We start from the raw sequence: 23,375 nt of genomic DNA, 5'->3' as shown, positions 1-23,375 counted from the left end.
CATTCCAATCATTGCTCCTTCAGTAAATGAAGGAGACTATGTGAACAGGAAGTCTTTCCACAGCATTAATGTACAGGTACATAGTTCCCTGTAGCATTTCAAACTAACAAATTATTTCATTATAGTAATGGATGCTAATTTGTGTTCTCTGCACTGTGAAGATCATATGTGATGCTGCCAACATTATCACAAATGTGGAAGCCAACTGCTCAGCCTCTGTGAGCGGTGGTGGTGGAGGACCCCCACCTGTTTTTCGGGCCTCCGCTTTTTTTCTAGTGGCCATAACGGGCCACATTTGAGCATACAGAGTAAGCAAATATGTACTTGTAATGTGCTCAGATGATTTCAATAAGTGCTTACAGAAAGTAAATTAATGTAGCCTCTAACTGCAATTGATTTACATGGGACAAACAGACCAAGCACTATGGCTCATAATACAATTACACCTTACCTGTTTGGACTATATTTTATATTTCATTTTTACTTGCTGCCAGGAACGTTTGGGGCCTGTTGGGTTGCACCTGCGCTCACATCACATCACAAAATAAAATGTATAAAATAAAAAATGAAATATAATAAAATAACGTGTTAAATGGGTGGAAATCCCTAGATCAATGTTTAAATTAACACTCACGCATTGACTCTGTCGGCTATGTTTTGCCATGCATGCTCCCTTCCTTTGGCAGCTGAGGCTGTGTTACTTTTTTTCTGCAAAATTTGCATGTTATTGGCATATGCTGCCATCAGAATTTCGGCCTCAAGCGCTGTAAAATACATTGACCGCGCCTTCTTTCCCTCCGTCTCCATGGTGACTCGCTTAATCTGTGCTCCACTAATCAGGGCTTTATGTATCCTCATGTGCGCGCTTAACTTGGGGTTAAAGCAACTCCGCGTTGATTGAACTAATTGTTATCAGCCTTTCTGAAACCGAATATTCCGAGTTGGACAGTTCGGGGTTACTCAACCCTGAGTATCGTTTTTCACTCTGAGTTTTCTAAACCGGCTTCCTGAAATAGGGCCCTGGTTAGGTTTAGGCTGTTATTGTGCTTCAGGCTGAAATATGAGGAGTAAGGAGTGGGGCTGGTTAGCCCTCATGACCCTCACCATAACACATACGTCACAGGACAGTGTTTACCACAGAAACTCCATGAAATGATCAATGAGAACTTTAGAAACCCGTCAGTGTGATGCTTCCAGTACAACAGCACCTCTGAGTGTGTGTGTTTGCCTCTCAGACTAACTCCACCCTGACATCAAGAAGATGGAGGAAGAGGATGGAGCAGGATCTGCAGCATCCAGCTGTGTGTCTGTGAGGAGTGACTGGTCCAAAGAACAACCTCCAGACTTCAGTAATGAACCTGCAGCAACAATGTAAGAGAGCTGCTGACTCATTTATTCAGTGTAAATAATGATTTTTGATGCAATGGGAGAAGAAAAATGACAAAAACAGTTTTAAAAATAAGGATTAAAATATTACAAACTATGTTTTTGAGTTTCCTGATGTAGCACAAAAATATATGAACATAACTGTATATAGGACAGATATTTTGCGGTTCTTTTAGGCAGCACCAAAAAACAAAAAGACTATTTTAAGCTGTCTGAGGTAGTGAGTCAACATGTCACACTGGGTCAAAGGTCAGGGAGTAAAAGTGTGTTTTAAAGAGCAACATGTCAAAGGGTATTATTGTAAACTTTAACAAAAGACTGTTATGTGACAAAGAGTAAGTACATTATTTTTATGAGTTTCAGATTGTTCATCATGTCTTTAATTTAACATTTCCTTTTTTTCCTTCCTGTCTCATGAAGCTGTTACATTTATTGTGTGGAGATCAGGGAGATATGTTACTGTTACTGTCATAACCATTATCATTACCATTGCATTAATCATCATTTCATCAAAGCATTTATTGATGCTGTTGGTATTACGTTAAAACTTGTTTTACAGGTGTTATCATAATCCCATATTAACCTTTATTCCAGGTGCAGTTATAACTATTTTTATACACATCTTGCAGTTTGTGCTTTTAAAGAGTTTAAGCTCAGTCTGATAATTGATGGTCAGAAGCTTCGTCTGGCGCGATGTCGCGATGCCGATCTATTGTGCAAAGTGACTTAGAGGTATGGAAGGATTGCCTACACGCTTACAAAACACACATGATACAAGTATTCATTATTATCTTTTATTCGTTTATATCCTTTTTATTGAGCTTTGAGTAGTGGCATTTGATTAAAGCATTTATTCAATATATTACACATATAGTTTCAGTTAAATTGTTACACATATGAGAGTCTGGGTGTGAGCTTTAGTAGGCGAGAGGTGAGACAGAGTGCAACTGAGGTCGAGACATCCACACACACACACACACACACACACACACACACACACACACACACACACACACACACCGTAGGTAGACTTATATTCTAGGTTAGAGTTCAGACATATTTTGCTTGTAACTGCATTTTGTGCCTGCATAAGTGATAGTTTGCTGCAGGACGTGCGTCTGATGTTCCAGGGATAAGTGAAAGCAAGACGAGCTACAGGAAGCACCTGGCGTGGAGACGATGTTCTTTTCAAACTGTGTCAAAAGTTGTCAACAGAACATTTGTGTTTTTAACTCATGCAAGTATCTGTTCTGACGCAAGAGGGGGCGTAATAATATCCTGATGTTATAAAAGCAACTGCTTGTGTGCTTTTGGGCGGAGATTGACGCTGATTGTGTAACGGTGTTCATCTCCCTACGCATGTGTTCATTAAAATCATCGTTTGACCTAATTCTTCTGGACCTTCGTTGTTTTGTTCTCATCCTCAATAATACGCGACAATTGTTTTTCTTTTAGGATCAATAAGAGGCCAGAATCTCCTGGACCTGAACCCAGCTGTGTTTCCTTAAAGAGCAACGAGTCAAAGGATATCGGTATAAACTTTAAAGGCTGTTCTTCTGCTGCTGAGAGGTAATGTGTGTCTAGATGTTGTTCCTGACTCTGTATTTTTGAATAAATCCTCATGTTTAATATCAGCTCAGCTCTTTTTCACACATTTCTATGTTGGTGTGTGAAGCGGTGTGTGTTGGAGTGTTTCCACAAACACAGCAGTCAGAGTGGAAAGAGTGGATGTTGTAGGAGGTGTTTGTGTAGTGAAGAGGCTGAGTGTCTGTAGGACTCCAGCTGCTCCAGCAGGTGTCTCCTTTGTGCTTTGCTTCAAACACAGTGTAGGGAGGAGCTTCCACTCAGGTGTTTCAGGTGTTGCTGGATGGAGGAGGACAAATAGTTTTTCCCTTCAGTGACACTTCAGCAGCTCAATGTTCTGGGAGATGTTTGTCTTTATGAAGGTTTATGGATTATTGTTCTTACTTTGGTTAAACTGAGCAATACATTTTCCATCTAACATTTAAAGTAAATTTCCAGGTGAATAAAAGATCTGCAGCTGCAGCCTCTGTGATGTTTCACAGTCTGAAAGTAACAAATTCAACCAGAGTTCAAACAAAGGCTTAATATACGTGTGTGTTTGATATAATGCCAACAAGTACAAACAGGTGTTCTTACAGGTCTTAATCACAGAGGTCTGATAAGTCTGGTGACTTTCACACTCAGCAGTTTTGCTGCCTTTTATTTTATATTGGCCTTTTTAAACCCTTCAAAGTCTCCCACATTCATACAGAGCTTTTAACACCAAACTCCTTTACAGTCCTTCTCCTCTCACACACGATCACACGACTGATTTGTCTGCAGCAGCTGTGTTACTGCTAGTATTTTATTATGTGTGTAATCTCCTCATATTGTTCCTGTGGTTTAGTTTGACTTCCTTCTGCAAACTCAGCTGCTCTGTTGCTGATACACGTCTCCATGAATATGATTGATCAGATGCTGTCAACACCATGTGTTTCATGTGAGCGCTCAGCTGAAACCCTGGGTTGACTTATCGAGTTAATAACAAGCTTCACGTGACTGTGAATGCTAAAGTGAATCAGATAAAGGAAAGAGACCCTGCTAATGTTGGACTCACTTCTTAGTGTAGATCCCAGGAGGAAGTTCAACATAGCCATTCTTTGTGCTAGCTCGACCAAACCTGAGACCACAGTGCAGGATAATGATCATCATCTGTCTCTGTCAAGGACATTTAAAATCCACAAATAACAAACATAATTATATTTGATCATTAAAAATATGTTTTCACTTAAAAAAGCATGAGCACACTGGTGGATTACAGAAACATGAAAACTCGTTAACAGTAAAGTTAATTTAGGCGTAAGATTTTATCATTGATTTTAAAGTCTCTGCTGCAGAGAGGTGAGCTGTTAGTAACAAGAACTCTCTGATTTAAATGATTTTGATGTTTCCTGGTTTCTAAAATGCATCTCTGTAGCAGAGCAGTGTCTCCAAGGACACACAGGCTCAGCTGTAACTGTCAGTTTATCTGGTTTAAGACACATTTGGACTCAATTGGCTGTTTTTAACTATGTATTTTAATCAGAGGTGTAAATCTAGACCTCACACATCTGGATCCTAAACTATGATAGAAACAGCTGCTAGCAGTGGGTAGTTTGACTTTGATACGCTGCTCTAGAAAGCAAACAAAGGTTTGTGCAGCTCCTCTTCAGAAAAGTGTTCAGAGAGCAGCTGCTGTATTAGACAAAGGCTCGTCCTGTGAGCCCAGATGTGTGTAACAGCTGGATGAAGGAGAACCATCACAGTCGCGTCTCCATCCCGCCTTTATTAATGAACTTCCTGTTGCTTGCAGATGACAGGAACACAAAGTGTTTGTGCCACGTGATGCTGCAGGATTTGTTAACGTGTCCATGATGGTAACATCTCCTCGTCTAACTGCAAACACATGAGCGCTCCTAACGGCAGCTATCACAGCCACACAGGCAGACTGTGTCTCACTGTTGCATTCAGGGACATTTGTTTTCCTGTAAAAAGCTGAACTCTAATCTAAGAGGACTGTTACTGACAGGAAACAGCTGCATTATCTGCAGTCTGTGTGACCACAGCTGCTTCAATCACTTTATCAGAGAATTGATCATTGAATAAAACATGTTTGTGTCTGCAGAGGTCAGAGGTCACAGTCTGCAGGATCCAGCTGTCCGTCGGTGAGGAGTGACTGGTCCAAAGATTACCCTCCAGACTTCAGTGCTGAACCTGAACCAACGAGGTCAGAGAACTGTGATGACTCCTTTACATGTTTGTGTTTTCCTGGATAAATATGACCAAAGATTCATTAAAAAGATAAAAATCTTAGACTTTGTCCTGTAGCGCTGTGTGGCAGGCAGGATTGGACCCAAACACAACAGGATGAAGTCAAAGAGGCAGCTTTATTTCAGCTGTGAACATGCAAACAGCAGAAATAAGGAAACATAACTGTAGGTTAGGTTAGGTAAGGAAAACACGTCTCTGCCTAGTCTTGAAAATCTAATCTTATCATCCATTGTTCTTCTAGGGCCTCTTCTTCTTGTGGCCTCAGCTAACTGCTAATATTTAAATGGCTAACATTAACATGTGTGCCAGCCAGGTTCACATTTATGATTAACTATGATTAATTAACTGATGTTGAAACTGGAGCTTTACTGACCTCTGAAATTCCTCCTAAAGTGTTATTCAGTGTTGTGACAGTCAGCTGCTTCAGCTGCTGCTGGGATGGGCTGTGGCAAAGAGAACAGAGAAAATCCAAATCAGAGTTTTTCTCTGAATTAAAAGCAAGGAAACAACAATATATTCTACATGGTGAAACTGATGGTTTCTGGTGTTTGGGTCTGTTTTTCTGTATTTATGCAGATAAAGTGTAAACTCAGATGAATTATACCATCAAATGTTAAAGGAAAATATCAGGATGAGTGTCTGTGAGCTGAGAAGGACGTGAAGCGAGCAGTTTATCCCAGAGCTGAAGCTGCTCTGTGTGCAGAGATGAGCTCAGATTCCTGCTGTGATTGATCAACAGTCACAGAAATGTAGACTTGTAGTTATTACTGCAGTATGGTCACAGCAGATACTGATAAACATGTATTATGAGGATGGATGATCAAGTTTCTCACTCTCTCCTTTAAATCTCAGTTTTTTCTTCTTCACAGTTTATCTGTTAATTTATTAATGAATAACACTGAAAGAGTTTCTGTTATATTTCCCCTTGAACATCAGCTTATTAGGGCGGCATTAGGAAATAGCCCCCCTCCAAAGAATGAATAAATGAATGATGATAATAATAAAATGATTCAAAAGCAGAGCTCAGAGTGGTAGAATGGTCAAACATGGATCCACGGGTGGTTCAACTGCATTTGGTGACGTGACTAAAGCAAATCTTTCAAATAATCCCACCATCAACGGGATGTTGTCTCCTTTACTACGGTTACTTTACTTGGTCACCGTGTGAATTTCTTTGAAATGAACCAAATTCTTTTATTTGTTGGTTGTTGCATATTTAACCTCTACAGTCAGGAAAGGAGGAGATGAGGCCTCAACAATGTTGGGTTGTAGCTGTGCTTCAGGTTAGAGTGAGTGTCCATGGAATAAATGTAAGTCAGTGAACACGGAAACATGACTGTGTTCAAACTTTGTTTTCCTTTTTATAATGAGTCTAATCAAAGGTGCACAGAAGTATCTCCACTGTGACTTTTCTGTGTCACCATCAGAGCTTCTGCACAGTGTGGAGAAAGATCCAGAAGCAGAGCTGGACTGCAGACAGCCAGTCAGAGCAGCTGTGTACAAAGTAAGACTGAACATCTGTCTGCTGATGGACTCATTTCTGAAAACTGGACTTCTTGTGTTGTTCAGACATTGAAGAGTTTTCTTTCTCTTTAGTCTCATTGTTTTTCTTTCTTTCAGCAGATGTTGGTCTGCAGGAGGTTTTAGATGAACATAAGATCAGTCTGAGGAGGAGATGTGAACGTGTGACTGAAGGAAGTGATGAAACAGGAAGTAGAACACTCCTCAACAGGATCTACACTGAGCTCTACATCACAGAGGGACAGAGTGAAGAGGTTCATACCCAACATGAGGTGAGGCAGCTGGAGACAGCTTCCAAGATGGACGCCCTCCATGACGCTCCAATCAGGTGCCAGGACATCTTTAAAGCCTTACCTGACCAACAGAGACCCATCAGAGTGGTTCTGACCAACGGCGTGGCTGGTGTTGGAAAAACCTTCTCAGTGCAGAAGTTCACTCTGGACTGGGCAGAGGGCTTGGAGAACCAACATGTCAGTGTGGTGGTTCTGCTTTCATTCAGGGAGCTGAACCTGATCAGAGATGAGCAGTACAGTCTTCTGGAGCTGCTCCATGTTTTCCATCCAACATTACAGAAGGTCACAGCAGAGAAGCTGGCTGTCTCTCAGCTTTTGTTCATCTTTGACGGCCTGGATGAAAGCAGACTTTCATTGGATTTCACCAACAGGAAGCTGCTGTCTGATGTCACACAGAAGTCATCAGTCAGCCAGCTGCTGACAAACCTCATCCAGGGGAATCTGCTTCCCTCGGCTCTCGTCTGGATAACTTCCCGACCCGCAGCGGCCAATCAGATCCCTCCTACATGTGTTGACAGGCTAACAGAAGTACGAGGCTTCACTGACGCCCAGAAGGAGGAGTACTTCAGGAGGAGATTCAGTGATGAAGAGCTGTCCAGCAGAATCATCTCCCACATGAAGACATCCAGGAGCCTCCACATCATGTGTAGTATCCCAGTCTTCTGCTGGATCACTGCTACAGTTCTGGAGCACATGTTGACTACAGAGCAGAGAGGAGAGCTGCCCAAGACCCTGACTGACATGTACTCACACTTCCTGCTGGTTCAGACAAAGAGGAAGAAGAACAAGTACCATGAGGGACGTGAGACGAGTCCACAGGAGCTGACGGAGGCTGACAGGGAAGTTCTTCTGAAGCTGGGGAGGCTGGCGTTTGAACATCTGGAGAAAGGAAACATCATGTTCTACCAAGAAGACCTGGAGCAGTGTGGTCTGGATGTGACAGAGGCCTCGGTGTACTCAGGAGTTTGTACAGAGATCTTCAAAAGAGAGTGTGTGATCTTCCAGAAACCAGTCTACTGCTTTGTTCATCTGAGCATTCAGGAGTTTCTGGCTGCAGTCTACATGTTCCACTGTCACACCAACAGGAAGACAGAGGTGCTGAAGATGTTTCTAAAATCAGAATCTTTCACCAAGATGATTTTCAATCTTTTTGATGACAAAGATCTCCAATCACTTGATGTATTTCTGAGGAGAGTCATGGAGAAATCCCTCCAGAGTAAAAATGGCCACCTGGACCTGTTTGTTCGCTTCCTTCATGGCCTCTGTCTGGAGTCCAACCAGAGACTCTTAGTAGGTCTGCTGGGTCAGACAGAGATCAGTCCAGGAACCATCCAGAGAGTCATCAACAACCTGAAGAAGATGAACAGTGATGAAATCTCTCCTGACAGAAGCATCAACATCTTCCACTGTCTGATGGAGATGAACGACCTCTCATTATTTCAGGAGATCCAAGAGTTCCTGAAGTCAGAGAACAGATCAGAGAAGGAACTCTCTGACAGCCAGTGCTCAGCTCTGGCCTTCATGCTGCAGATGTCAGAGGAGGTTCTGGATGAGTTGGACCTGCAGAAGTACAACACATCAGTGCGGGGACGACAGAGACTGATTCCAGCTGTGAGGAACTGCAGAAAGGCTGGGTGAGTCCAGATGTGATCATTAACATCATTGATCAGTGTAGGTTAGTAGTTTAATGTTGAAAATAAAATCAGATTGTAACCACAAAGTGTTTGTGTCCGTACGCTGCAACCTTCCACACCATTCCTTTATTGTACAGACTCAGCAGCAGCTCCATGGATCCCAAATCCAAGAGTGGAGAACAGATTTGAAGTGTGTCACATCCATGCAGTCACAGCTGTTTCCACCATGTTTCCACTGATATTAATCCTGTTCAATGACACGTTTCATATCAGTGAATATGTTCTTTAGGACGTCCACTGACATGTTTAAGTGTCCTGCTGGAAATCACTCAAATCATCCATGAAATCCATGAAAAATCCTTTTAGTGTTTCTAACTTCACCCTCTGTCCTCTCTCTCTCTCCATCCTCCTCACTGCTTCTTTCACTGATAATCACACAAACATCGTATTCAGCTACAAAATAACACAATAATATCATCTGATGATCATTATTATAAGAGCAGGATCCATATTTGATATCAGATTAACACACTGCTTGGTTATGTGCAGTCATCATCAGTGACTGTGGGTCAAACAGAAGCTCTCTGATTGGTTGCTGACCTTGGTCACCTGTCCACTCTCACCTGTTTGTGTTTGCTCTCTCTTTGCTGTCTCCATCCTCTCTCTCCTTTCTCTCCCTCTCTGTCTTTGTACGTCACTCAGGTCCAATGGAAACAGTGACATTTACAAACCAATCAAAGACAAACTGATCCATGTCAGGTTATAACAATATTCAAAGTGAATACAGGCTGCTGCTGGACACAGACAGGTAACATCATTGTGACTTGCTGTCACCTGGATCTGGACTCATAAACACTGAAGCCCTGAACAGGAATACAAATCATTTTCTGCCAACTAGCGACACACCGGCAGATAATGGCTCAGAAAGCTAAAATGAGCCAATCATTTCTGTGTTTAGTTCCCCTGAAATCAGATCTGATATCAGCAGCTCTGAGTTCATTCATCATTATTGTCCAGTGATGAGATTTCTGCTCCGTTTGGTAACAGTCAGCAGGTTTTTCCTGCGTGTGGACGTGAACAGTCGTACCTGACAGCAGGTAGCAAACAGAGATCATCTTTCCAGCTGGAACTCTTCACTGAGCTGAACTCATTCAAAATGTTCTGGAGTCAAAACAGGAAACAGTCCAAATGTGTGTCTTCACTCTGACTCTGGATCAGATCTCAGTGACAGACTGTGGACATTATGGAAGCCTAAATGTGACACCATCTTCCTCCTTCATCTGCAGATTAAAGCCAAACAAAGATTCTCATTAAAAGTCTGCAGGTCTGAGAGAGACTCAATCGTTGTGTCATGTCAAACACAGTAAGAGGAGCTGAAGCACAGATGTGAAGAGCAGATTCATCAGATTATGACCTCACTCTGTTTTGTCTTCATATACATTCAGTCTGTGTTTATAATGCAGATTTTCTGCTTTTATAATAACACATTTTATATTTTCTATCATCACAGACTGACTCTGTGTGGACTCTCAGAGTCTCACTGTGAAGTTGTGGCCTCAGCTCTGAAGTCCAACCCCTCCCATCTGACAGAGCTGGACATGAGTTACAACCTCAACCTGCAGGATTCAGGTGTGAAGCTTCTGTGTGCTGGACTGGAGAGTCCAAACTGTCGACTGGAGACTCTGAGGTGAGTTCACTGACTGCGGCTGTTGTTGTTTTTCTATATTTCAGGTCTTTGATGTTTGAAACTTTCTTTAGTTCCTAAATGTTCAGGATGTGTCTGAAGACAAATGTGAAGAAGTTTGAGTGCTTTCAGAAATGTTGTCTTTCCAAACGACTGAACAACAGTTTTTCCTTTTAGCTCCAAACAGAAGTGACAGACTTGAGCAGGGTTCATTTAAAGGCTGACAGAAGTGGAGTGGTGACGGGGAGATGTTTGACAGGACAGTGTTTCAGCCTCCACAGGTTCATGTTGTGCTCCATCAGTCAGTGAAGATGAAGTCGGTGCTGATGAGGCTGTAGAGTGTGTGAGGGATGTGAATGAGGATGATGAAGATCTGATGATAGCAGATAAAAACAGGCTGCAGAGACTTTGAGCCATACAGGGCACACAGTGTGTGTACAGAACAGCTGAAATCATTATGGAGGCCTCACTGGGATATGGAAGCATCACAGTACAGCTTCAGTGAAGCATTAAAGTCTCTGATATGAGATGAGAAATGAAGCAGCCAGAGCTTTTTCATGAGTGGAAACCCACTGTGACTGTGAGCTGCTGCTACAGCCTCCAGATTAGCCAGCAGCTCATCCTGCTCAACATTTTCTCACCAACTTTAATGGAAGTGTGATGTTTTCAGCTGGAGTGATGGTCAGGGTGGCCTCCCTCTCCTCTTCTTCTCCTCTTCCTCTTTCCTTTGTAAAGCCACTTCTGCTGCTTTCATTCATTTGGAAGTCCTGTAGCTGAGTTTGGGAGAGACTAACAGCCTCGGCAGCAGAGGGGAGAAAGGCTGTAACACCACCACTTTACTCTGTTCTACCTGTCACATCATTTTATCAGGAAACAAATATGCTCATGTTTTTACTATGTTTGTCTTGAAGATGTAAGAAGATCACATGGTGCTTTTATTATTGTGTTGGTTTGTTTGCTGTCTCTTGGATGGAGCCAAGCTGTGCGTGGCCCCTGGGCCTGTGGTCAGAGTGTGTGCTGGATAATCCGGCCCAGGATGAGGCCAAACTGACATGGGATGAAATGTCTGTCACATAATTGAGCTTAGTGTAGTTTCATTTCTGCACAATTTAAAAACAACCAAAACTTTGTTCTGTCTTTTCTATGTTATACTGTAGACTTTCTTTGATACTGTGTCCAAAAGGAGCAGCTTTTACTTTGAAGGGGAGCCGTCTCTGTTTCCTCTTCAGGTTGGATGATGGAAGCAAATTAGTAGCTGTGTCCCAAAACGTCGGCTGCATCCTCCAGAGGCTGCATTTGAAGGCCGATTACGTCACAGCCAGGCGATGAAGGCTGTCCGTATTTGTCGACTCCTTCAAATGTGCCCGACAAATGCGTCCTTCATTTCCCCGAATTTGAAGGATTCGTCGGGTGTGTCCTTCGTGGCCCACCATATCCCAGAATTCATAGCGCGGCCCAGCCAAATTTCAGCTGCCAACAATGGCGGCTGCTACTAAGTTTTCAAATTACTCTTATTAATCTTTCTGGGTCACAAAATAAACTTTTAACATATTTTCAGGCGAGAAAGTAGCTGTGTAAACTTCAAATATCTGCTTGGTTTATCAAGACATCGCATATTTGCAAAAGTGTGCAGACGTTTTCGGAGACGTCTGTTCCCCACCCGCTCGCTAGCAAGCCGGGGGGTTCAATGGTCACTCCAGCCGGCGAGAGCAGCGGACGCCCGGCTTCATCGTTTTCAGACCCCGCTCTTTCGCTACTCAGGTGAAACACGATATATAAGTCACTCGGATAACTTAAAAATGTAATTGTTTGCCTTTTTTCTGTGTTTTATTTGTTCCGGAGTAAATCGGTTTGGCTGAGATCAAAGTTCCTCCGGGATTTTCACACAGCTGAATAAACGTTAAACAGGAAACTGATTAAACAGAAGTGTGAGAGGGTCGAGAATTTACGCCAGTGTCCTGTTATATTTTAGATAGCAAGGAGCAGACGGCCGAGGTTATTAAACTCCACCGACACAGCGGTGACGCAAATCTGAAGGCTCGACCGTCCCATTTCACAGCCTCGCACTTCCAGCCTTTTCGGTCTTTGAAGGACCCGGCCCACGTAGACCACGAATACCGGGTCCTCCGAAGGATGCAGCCGACGTTTTGGGACAAAGCTAGTGTGTGATGTTCTTTCAGTGTTGCACTTTGTAGACGCTCCCTGAGCACTGGTCTCACAGCCAGCTGCACATAGAGACCAGTGTTGTTAGTCCAGGTCAGAAGATGACTTGTTGGAATGAAAATGAGCTTGTAGTTTGTCTGTTTTAATAATGTGACTGGAAAAAGGTGTTGGACTTCAAATATGTCCATTTCTTTCACACTTCACCTTTAAAAGTGAAGCCTTGTGGTTCCTGGAAGGAAAAACACGACTTTTTCAAGTCTTTGTCCTGTTTTTATGAGAAATGTACGACTTTAATGTGAAACATTCAGAGTTTTTTCTCTTGTTGTGTTTGTTTGAAGCTGCTTCCTGTTGGCTTCAGCTGTTTGGAGTTTCCATTTTCTAAACTTCTACATTCTGAACCTTCTTCAGCTCTGAACAGATGATGAAACACTGAATGATTTCAAGCTCACACTTTGTCTAATAAACTTACATCTTTCATTCTTTATACAGATTGTGGGGCTGTGGTTTGTCAGAGATCAGCTGTGATTATCTGGCAGCAGCACTGAAGTCCAACCCCTCCCATCTGAGAGAGCTGCACCTGAGCTCCAACAACAAGCTGCTGGATTCAGGAGTGAAGCATCTGTGTGGTTTCCTGGAGAGTCCAGGATGTGGACTTGAAACTCTGAGGTCAGTCAGCATGTTTTAGTTGTGCTGAGATGAATATGATGTGAAAGTTGTGCTGACACTAAACTGCAGACATCAGGCTGATATTATACTGATCCACACTGAGGATCTTCATGGTAAAGTCTGTTTTCTTCTTCTCTGGTTTAGTCCATTGACTGCAGCAGAACAATGTTCACATTTCAAACAGTGAGACTCAACGTATGGCCCGCGGCCCACACGTGGCCTGCCCACCTTCCCTGATTCAGAGAGAGGGGACCCTGATTAACTGTGTAGTGTTCTTCCTCACAGTTCTAAGTATCAGACACAACAATGAATAATCCACAGCTGACTGTCTTTAGCAGGTCAAAGGTCACGGCACACAGCAGACAGTGGGAAATATTATAACTCTGATCATTTATCAGCACATATCCATATGTATAAAAACAAAGCTGACACTGTGAGACTTGATCAGAGGTGTGATCATCACAGCAGAGGCCTTTGTGTCAAAGTCACTGAGGATCAAACAGAAACACATGAAGCAGATTTTCCTGTTCTGGCTTTTTATAGCAGATAACCTTCAAAATATTCTGCAGTCCATCAAAAACTGAAGCAAACCATGAATCAACATGTGAACATGAGCTGATGCTGCTGAAGTGAAGCAAAGTTACAGAGGTTTGATTACAGACACAGCTGAGAGTTTGTAATCTGTCATCATTTTAAAAGGTTTACATTTCTTCAGTATATCCACATTTGCAGCTGGTACCTCAACCTCCACTTGTCCAACACAACTGCTGTCCACTGCCTCCATGACATTGTGATTTTGCTGTTGGTCTTCTGTCAGATCTTCATCAATCACTTCTGCACGGGGCACACCTTCAGACTCTGCAGCTGCATAACGAAAGCCTGTAAGATAAAATTAGACATAAGGTAAATGTACACCAATATTCCAATGACAGGTGTGTGATTCATCTGGAAGTTATGTGCGGATTAGTGTACAGTGATAGCAATTTAGTATGTTTTTAGAGGGGGGGGGGGGGGGGGGGGGGGGGGGGTGTTTACCTCCGATGGGTGCTCTTTTTCGCTTCCGTTGCGTACGCCTTGAGTGCCGGTCCGAGTCTGATACAGGTATGTCGTCATGCCCCATGTGCAGTGTTGGTTCCCAGTCTGGATTTGTTACATCCATTTCATATGCTGGTTTGCCTGCAATAATGCCAAATCATAAGCTACTCAGTCGACATGATGTGGTTCTGCAGCATCACACATTAGCATGTTTTATCTCATTATCTATGACCTCAGCACGTTGAAAATAACACTAAAAGCCTTTCAAGAGTGATATGAATTAATTTAGAACTCACCGGAAAGAAAATGCTGTGAGCAAACCAACAAAAAGCTGGGGATTGCAGAGAACTCGATATCCGCTCGTCTCACCGCTGCAATCCAAGCCTGACGTCTTTGTTTAGTAATATCGGATACATGGGATCCCTCACGTTGCCTCCAGGACGGAAAACGATGAAAAGAGAGCCCATTATCCAGCTTCTTGCCTTCACGATCGTGTGATCTAACGTTGCAACCGACTAGGGCTGGGCCATATTATACCGTTCACGGTAATACCGGTATAATGTTAGGCAACGATAGGAAAATGAAATATCGCGATAGAATGGGAGTAAAACGCGCATGCGCAGTGCCTTTGTTTTCATACGCACATGGCCGATTGTTGAGTGAAACAGATGAACCAGAATTGGTTTGTAAAAATGGTGCAACTTCCGTGATGTGGAACTGGTTTGGTGTTTGTCCGTCAGATACACAACAAAGCACATTTTTTTGCAGAACATGCAAGCGGCCGTTGTTATTGTCATATTTGTCGGACTAAGATGCTCTTAAATCTGGGAGTAATCTGGGTCCTAAACTCCGTATACTTCAGGTCAAACAACACTGCAGCATCACTTAGAGTTAAAAACTGTCTAAATTCTTTCATCTTTAATAAAACGATCAGCATTGCTGCTTTACCAGGTGTAACTATAAAGTTTAACTTCCAGGCATCCATGAAAACAAAAGTTATTACATTTAACGGAGTTAGAAGTTAGCAGGAAGCTAGCGGAAGTTAGCTCGCTAGTTTCGCTAGTTACCTAAGCATGATATAGCATGTTCTGACTGAGAGATTTCTGAAAAAAATCTAACGTACAGCTCTGCTATCACTTCCAACATAAATGAAGACAGGAAACTAAACAGCAGTGACGTTTATAGGGTTACTGAAGTTGGGCTAGCTGGTATATAATGATGTGCTACGTGATCGCTAGCGACACAGCTATGTTAGCATAACATAAACAGTGAAGCTGGAGGACGAACACTAACACTTTTCCACTTATAAAAGTTAACGTGAAGGTTCTTCATGGTTAGAGACAAATGCAATCACATGGCAGGGTGCTGTAAACGGACCAAACTTCAGTCAGGAGAACAACTGAGATAATCCATCCACAATACGAGGTTAGTCATTAATATACTGCAACAACATGGGAATAGAGAAGCTGCCAGAGAATTCAACATTAATGAATCAATGGTACAGAAGTGGAGGAAGCAAGAAGAATGAGTTTAATAAAGTTTGATTTATCTGACTGCTTTGTTTCGCTTAATGTGCCTTATAATCCCGTGCACCTTATGGTCCGAAAAATGCGTACTGCACACTGCAGCTTAATGTTGCAAAGCACCTCTTTTTAACTTCAGTGGATATTATATATGGTTATGCTCAGGATATGTCAGCCCATTTCTACTGGAAATGCCTTTTGGTTAAACTTTCAGCAAGGAATTTGCATTTGCACTGTTACCTTTTTATAAAGCTTTAATGTACATAAAAACCAGCTTCTTGTTTAAGTGAAAATAAATGGAAGGTTGTCTTTTTGCGCTAGTAATGTTGTGGAGTTGTATTTTGTCTCGCATCAATTATATCGTCGGTTATATCGTTATCACAAATTTTCAAATATATATCGTGATAAATATTTTTGGCCATATCGCCCTGCTCTACAACCGACAACACAACACGTACGATCCATAGCTGAAATGGTATCCTTTGGCTGGCCTACTGTCATGGCGGAAGGGGGCATGGCCCATCTCCCGTGACATCAGGCTCCAAAGCCCTATAGGTGGCAAAATGTACCATGTCGACCAATCAAAAATGATATGGAAACATGACATTTGGTTGTTTAGCAAAAGGGGGAAGTTTTAGGAGTGACCGGCAAGAGAGAGCGAGTGAGCGAAAGAGAGAGAGAGTTTTGATACGTGAGAGATTTGTGACGTTTACCGTGTTTGGTCTCAAGTTAGTTTGTTGTCTTGTGTATTTAGTGTGTAGCTGTTGTTTTGTTTTGTGTGTCAGTTCTACTAGTGATCGTCACAGTTGCTGCCTTAAAGCCAACAAAGGCAGATTGCAGTGTAAACGCTGAGTGACACACCTGCTGTCAGACCTGCAGGTTTATCCCTGTGCTGTTCTCATATGTGTTAGAGTGACACAAACTATTGTTTGACACCTGATTGTTCTGTAAATAGTTTGAAATGATTATATGAAAAACGTCTGAGCCTTGGCTGCATTTTTTGGTAAATAGTACCATATAACTTTGTTGTTTGCAAAACGTGTGCGTATTTTTAAAAGTGTACAATCTCTATTTGCATTTCAAGTTATGAAGATGATTCGTTAAACATGTGTGTGGTTTTTACAGTCAAAATATCACTTTCTACGTGTATTTTAAATTTTGTCTGAATTTAGATAAATTGTGCTGATACAGTTGGTCAAAATGAGAAAATAACAGATTGGCAAGATGAACTGTTTTTAAAGGTAAAATATAGAGGCCACATCAAAAGTAGTCAAGAAGGGTTAAAGGCTAAAAGCAAAGTTGTCACCAAGTACTGTTTATATTTGTGTGTATTGCTGCAGCTTTTTTGAGTATTAATTTGGTGCCTTTGTGTGAAATAATGGTATTGTGAGTGATCCATATAGTCACAAAGAATAGCCACTTGTTTCTGTGCTACCAAAGTTCCCCGGCTTTCATTCAAAATGTGTTTATCGTCAGCACCTGCACATTAAACTACTTAAACATTATAAATGTCTTCAAGCTCACACTGAGGCCTGTGGGGTACTATCAGCCACTGAGACAGTACACACATTTATATGTGTTTGTATATGAATATTTCATACTGCCTGTTTATTTAAGGGAGATGAACAAAATACATTGGAATTGTACAAAATAATATCATGGATGATAAATTAAATAGATTTTAAGTAGATGCTTGTGCATTCTTAAAGTCTTATATGTTGAACTGAACTATGTGATCTGTTCAAAGCCTTAATCTTAATTTGAAGTGAAATGTGCATTTTGAGTTTATACACTATGTATATAAGGCGACCGTTTCCTTTTGCAGTATTTTTGTGTGGTGTACTTTTCTATGTCTTAACAAAAGGGGAACAAAGGTGTTTAAGTTCACCTAGGATGATGTGTTTTAATTTTCACATGGTCTTGCTTGAATTTGACCCTGACAAAGGCGTATGAACTCTGTCAGCTGTTTGGAGTTTCCATTTTCTAAACTTCTACATTCTGAACCTTCTTCAGCTCTGAACAGATGATGAAACACTGAATGATTTCAAGCTCACACTTTGTCTAATAAACTTACATCTTTCATTCTTTATACAGATTGAGTCGCTGTGGTTTGTCAGAGATCAGCTGTGATTATCTGGCAGCAGCACTGAAGTCCAACCCCTCCCATCAGAGAGAGCTGGACCTGAGCTACAACAACAAGCTGCAGGATTCAGGAGTGAAGCATCTGTGTGGTTTCCTGGAGAGTCCAGGATGTGGACTTGAAACTCTGAGGTCAGTCAGCATGTTTTAGTTGTGCTGAGATGAATATGATGTGAAAGTTGTGCTGACACTAAACTGCAGACATCAGGCTGATATTATACTGATCCACACTGAGGATCTTCATGGTAAAGTCTGTTTTCTTCTTCTCTGGTTTAGTCCATTGACTGCAGCAGAACAATGTTCACATTTCAAACCTTCAAAGAAGAAGAAAAATCCTCCACTGGATAATTCACTGTGAAACTCTCCAACTCTTCATTCCACCTTAAAGTCTGTCTGACACTGAAATCCAAAGCAAAATGTGCGTTTGCTTTACAGACAGCAGTCCAACACAAACATACACACATCATCCAAAACACAGTCCAACATCCAAATCTCCTCCACTGCCAGCATGAATGATGGGAAAGAGAAGGAGGAACACTCTGACATTCAGGGTTAGAATGAGTTTCATGAAGCAGACTGTGAAGATCAAAGCTGCATTAGAAAGCTTACATGAATGAATGAGTGGACAGAAGTGGACAGAGATCATCCGAAGCACTTCAAAGGCTTTAAATCAGCACATTTCTCTTTATTCTTTATCAACTCTGTTAGTTTCTCTCAGTTTTCTGTGGAATGAAGCTAACAGCAGGCTAATAAGATGCTGACCAATAGGTTTCTATTAAAGGTTGTAATTTGTATATGAAAAAGTGCTTTGGCTCAGCAGGGATCAGCTTACAGGTAGAATACAGCTGCTGGATGGGATTAGCATGTCATAGCTATCTACCAAACTGCTAACTGGGGGATTTCAGGCCATCTATGGATCATTTTTGCTAACTGTTTATTCAGCTTAGGCTCACAGGGCTGCAGCCTGTGCCCTAGCTGTCATAGGGCAAGAGGCGTGGTCCACCTGCACAGGTGAGCAGTCCATCACAGGGCCAACAGAGAGAGACAGAGAAGCACTCTCTCACATCCACACCTACAGCCAATTTAGAAGCACCAATGAACCTAAGCAGCATTTCATTGGACTGTGGGAGAACATCCAACCTCCACAGAAAGGCCAACAAGCTTCAACCTACAACCTTCTTGCTTTAAGGCACTAGTGCGAACCACGTTTCCCCATTTCAGTCCAAATCCTGCATCTTCCTGTTTCTGACTCCAGGCCAGCTCCACTAACACTTTCTCATCAGACACTGCCACCTAGTGGAGGAAGTCTTAGTTCCATTTGAAGCTTCAGATGACAGTTAGTTCCTTTACAAAGAGGTGGAGGTGGTGGGGCCACAGCACCATCATCACTGAGTGCCATAGGACACTTAACCTTTGTTTCCATGTGCTGGGAACTTCCTGTTGTTCCAAGGAGGACTGGAAAATGTGTGAAAACCTCCCAGTCAGTTCCTCACAGCACACTTCAATCATTTCCCTCCCACAGCATCAGGACCAGGGCTTTTTCTCTCTTTGGTCCCACTAAGAGATTTCCACACAAACACCTCATCAGTGGGACTCTCAGAGCTACCAGCCCTTTGCTACAATCACAAAGCTCTTCATTGAAATCAATGATATCAAAGCTGGAATCAAATGAGTCCAAGTCTTCTGCTGATTCAGCATCACATTCATCTTTGCTCCTTGTTCTGCATCCCCACCATGGACTTCATTCCTTTCCAAGCCAGCCTTGAGTGTCCTTTATTCAGCTCATCCTCTGCTTTACTTTTACACCTGATTTTAGCTGCTTTATCTCTCTTTCAACAAGTTTCTGTGCCTCAATCTTTTTCTTCTCTCCCTCATAACAAGACAGCTTCTTCTGCCTGAGAACATGTTGGAGTGATTTACTAATCCAGGGCTGCTTATTGGGGAAAATACTTCCTGTTTCCAAAGTAATCCCCATTTTTCCCAGAAAGAAATGTAAGTAAAAATCGATGATCTAAGTGAGAACATGAGCCTTTAAAAAGTCCCAGTGGGTGCAGTCAAAGCAGTCCCTCAGTCCCAGTATAGAGTCTTTGGTCCAGACTGGAACAACTGTGTGCCCAGTTTGAGCTCTCTTCAGTGCTGTGACCTGACAGACCCAGAGGGGCCATCACATCACATTTAGAAGCTCCCCTAATGGAGCCACAACACATGTCCAATACTTAGTCTGTCTTGTTGGACCAACTGGAAGAAATGATTCAAGGACTTAGTCACAGAACAGAGATTCAAATCTCCAAAATCCAACTGGCTGCATCAGGACATATAGTCTGAAACTCTGCACAGTTTCCTGTTTGAAGCTGCTTCCTGTTGGCTTCAGCTGTTTGGAGTTTCCATTTTCTAAACTTCTACATTCTGAACCTTCTTCAGCTCTGAACAGATGATGAAACACTGAATGATTTCAAGCTCACACTTTGTCTAATAAACTTACATCTTTCATTCTTTATACAGATTGAGGGACTGTGGTTTGTCAAAGATCAGCTGTGATTATCTGGCAGCAGCACTGAAGTCCAACCCCTCCCATCTGAGAGAGCTGGACCTGAGATACAACGACAACCTGCAGGATTCAGGAGTGAAGCAGCTGTCTGATCTTCAGCAGAGTCCAGACTACAGACTGCAGACTCTGGTGTAAGTAGAGTGATGGAGTGAGTGGGTGGTGCTGTCAGCAGTATTGTACTAAACACAGTCAGTATGAAACAAAGATCCAGTGTTTCCTGTAAAGCTGCAGCTTCTCAGTGAAGCTGTGAGAGGAGAATGGTGACAGGCTTCAGGATTGGACACAAACACTTCCTGTTTCTGACCTTTATGGTCACCATGGTAACGGCTGACACGCTCTGATCAAACGCTGTCAACAGCCAATCAGCTCTCTGAACAAAGCAGCACGCAGACCAATGACTGCATTCGTTTCCAAGTTTAAAGCAGTGAAGAACACAGTCTGTAGGTGAGGAAGAATTTAGTGAGAGCAGATGTTTGGATGGAATTCCTCCAGTTAACAGCTGGAACCGTCCATCTGGATTGTTGGGCTTGTTGTTGGGGTTCCTACAGAGCTCAGAGTGGACACACCAAGGTTCTTCTAATGAATGAAAGTCCAAACTCAAACTAGGAGGGAAAAACATCTTCATCAACTTCAATAAAAATCCAAAGATTAGAAAAAGTGAAGCAACAATGAGTCCTAGTACAGTCCCAGCACTGAAGTCCCTGCTGCTCTTTATACTGGATGTGCTGCATCACTGACTGACAGCTGATGAAGAGTCTCTGGAAACACTCGTTTATCTCCTCTGCTCTTCCTTCTTCTCTCTGCAGGTGGAGGTGATGATGGTAAACAGGACGGTGTGTGTGCTGAGAGAGGAGGAGCTGTGTCCTGATGATCCAGAGAGGTTGAAGCAGCAGCAGCTTGTGTGTAGAGACGCTCTGACTGGGCCATGTTACTGGGAGGTGGAGAGGAGAGCTTCATCCAGCAGTGACTGACAGAGGAATGAGAAGAAGTGCAGATGACTGTCAGTGCTGCAGAGTGAACTGCTCTGAGAACAGCTCCACTGTCAGACACAATGTAGAGTCCAGCATCATCCCTGTGTGTCCCTCTGGATCTGACAGAGGATCATCAGTGTATCTGGACTGCTCTGCTGCTGCTCTGTCCTTCTACAGTCTCTGCACAGTCTCTGTCTGACTCTGGCTACATTTTTGGCATTTATATTCTTGGTTGCTCTCTTTATATTTTTCACATGCAAAATGTGCCCATCTTTGGCAAGATTCATACTGCACCTGGAAAGGAAAAATAAATGGCTCATATTCTGTTTGGTGAATACTATTACTCAACATTTTAATTATGATTGGCAAGTAATGATACTAAGACTTATGTGTTTCTTTTGTTTTGTTTTGTTTTACCATTTCAATCATGCTGCGGTCAGCGTTAGCATCTAACATGGAGCAAACAATGCAGTAGTCCTCAGCGTTCCCTGAAACACAATCATAGTTAGGTTTTAATCAAACATTATTTATTGAATAATTAAAAAATAATAGTACATTTTTTCCAAATATACTTCCTGGAAAATTAGTCTAAATTAGACTTTGAGAAGGGTCTTATCTGAAAGTGTTTGAAGAGCACTATTTGTACTGTGCTGTTTGAAAAGCACTATTTAAATTGGAAGTACGCACTAACGTGATAAGGACTTTACTGGACTTACCTCGATTTTCAAGTAGGGTGCAAGCTATCTGCATTCGCTCCAGCACAACTGGCTCTGTAGTGGTTGACACCTCACTGACCTCTCCAAAATCAAGGTAGTTTTCTGCAAACTGTGAGATTGATCATAATTAGAATGTAAAGTCTTAATTAGGTAAAGGATAGGATAATTATAAGCCACAAGGCTTCAGCCTATTCCTTTTTCAGTTACTGTATGATTAAGTACTTCTATGTAAAATGATCATCTTTGTTGTTGTTGACCGAAATAACTTTCACTTCACTTAAATTCACTTAAAGTCTTAATTCTAGCTAACAAGAAACTGAATCATTTGAATACGGGTTACCTTTAACAGTAAAACTCCACAACTGCTGGAATCCTGTCGCTTGTTGTGTTGCATAGTCTGTAACTGCCACTCCATGGTGTCTTCATGCCCTCTCATCCTCAGAAAATTCCTAGTTGAACAAAAGTGTTTGTAATGAAACAAGATTTTTTTTTTTTTTAATCTAAGAATAACACCTCAGTATCATACATACCTCCAGTTGCGCAGAATTTTCCTGTCATAAACACCTTCATTCCCATGGGGTCTATGAGCAGTATTTTCTGTGCAGAAATGTTGACAATCTAAAGAAAAAGTTAAATTAAAAATTACAATTGTTTGTGCCACTGAAAACTTATTTAAAAATAACACTTTGTGCAAGAAACTGCTTCACAACAAATTATGCAAATTAATAACAAAATGAACACATACCACAAGAATCCAGTGTGTACCAAAGTTCACAGGGCACAGCCACGTCTTCAACTGGGAACTTCATCTGTGGGATTGGAAGTGCAGAGTAATTTGGATTTACTTAGGTACCATGCGTCTCAGGGTGTTTTCAAATATAGTCTTCTTTAAAGGAACCGAACTCTTTCCTCAGCAACAGAAAGGAGTCAACTGTTTGGACCACTTCTGAGCTTTCAACATACCAGTTGAGGCATCTGAACTGCCCAGAAAACAACGAGCTTGCAACTACTGAACAGAGCAGGTGTGCAGCATTCTGCACAAGTATACAAAAATGTTATAGAACAGTAAATAGTGTTTTTTTTTAATTTCAAAATTAGTAGGTAAATGACATTTCTTACTTACCTTTCGTCTGTCAATAACACGGTGCAGATATGCATCAATGACCTGTTTTGAAAAATCTGAGTTTATACAACAACAGCAACAATTTTTGAAGTAACTGCTTGAGTGCTGTACACAAAAACATCTAAAGGAATAGAATTGCTGATAAAGGTTCTTTCTGCAT

The 23,375-nt window shown here is 42.0% G+C and overlaps 2 protein-coding genes across 3 annotated transcripts in view; both read left to right on the top strand.

The window, feature by feature from the left end:
* Window positions 1-868: 868 nt before the first annotated feature.
* The window catches only part of LOC146577568 (NLR family CARD domain-containing protein 3-like), a 94,984-nt gene continuing 72,477 nt past the window's right edge, over window positions 869-23,375 (top strand). The window contains exons 1-3 of one of the 2 annotated variants that reach the window (XM_085268267.1): window positions 869-1,371; window positions 2,842-2,955; window positions 5,054-5,155. In XM_085268267.1, the coding sequence (XP_085124393.1) occupies window positions 1,262-1,371; window positions 2,842-2,955; window positions 5,054-5,155 (326 nt within the window). In that variant the 5' untranslated portion in view covers window positions 869-1,261. The remainder of the gene's footprint in view (window positions 1,372-2,841; window positions 2,956-5,053; window positions 5,156-23,375) is intronic. The other variant, XM_085268268.1, reaches the window with a different exon arrangement.
* Window positions 12,994-21,700, top strand: LOC146577572 (ribonuclease inhibitor-like; the record flags this gene model as incomplete). Its single annotated transcript, XM_085269736.1, has 4 exons — window positions 12,994-13,160; window positions 17,813-17,989; window positions 20,360-20,536; window positions 21,212-21,700. Coding segments are annotated over 4 exons (531 nt in total), but the record flags the coding sequence as incomplete, so codon positions are not given.

Source organism: Mchenga conophoros, linkage group LG3 (assembly GCF_057382185.1).
Source record: "Mchenga conophoros isolate Kocher_MC1m ecotype Shallow Benthic linkage group LG3, M_conophoros_male_GT1.1, whole genome shotgun sequence".
Classification (NCBI taxonomy): Eukaryota; Metazoa; Chordata; class Actinopteri; order Cichliformes; family Cichlidae; genus Mchenga; species Mchenga conophoros.
Note: the sequence above shows the minus strand (reverse complement) of the source record. Positions and strands in the feature narration are given on the sequence as shown.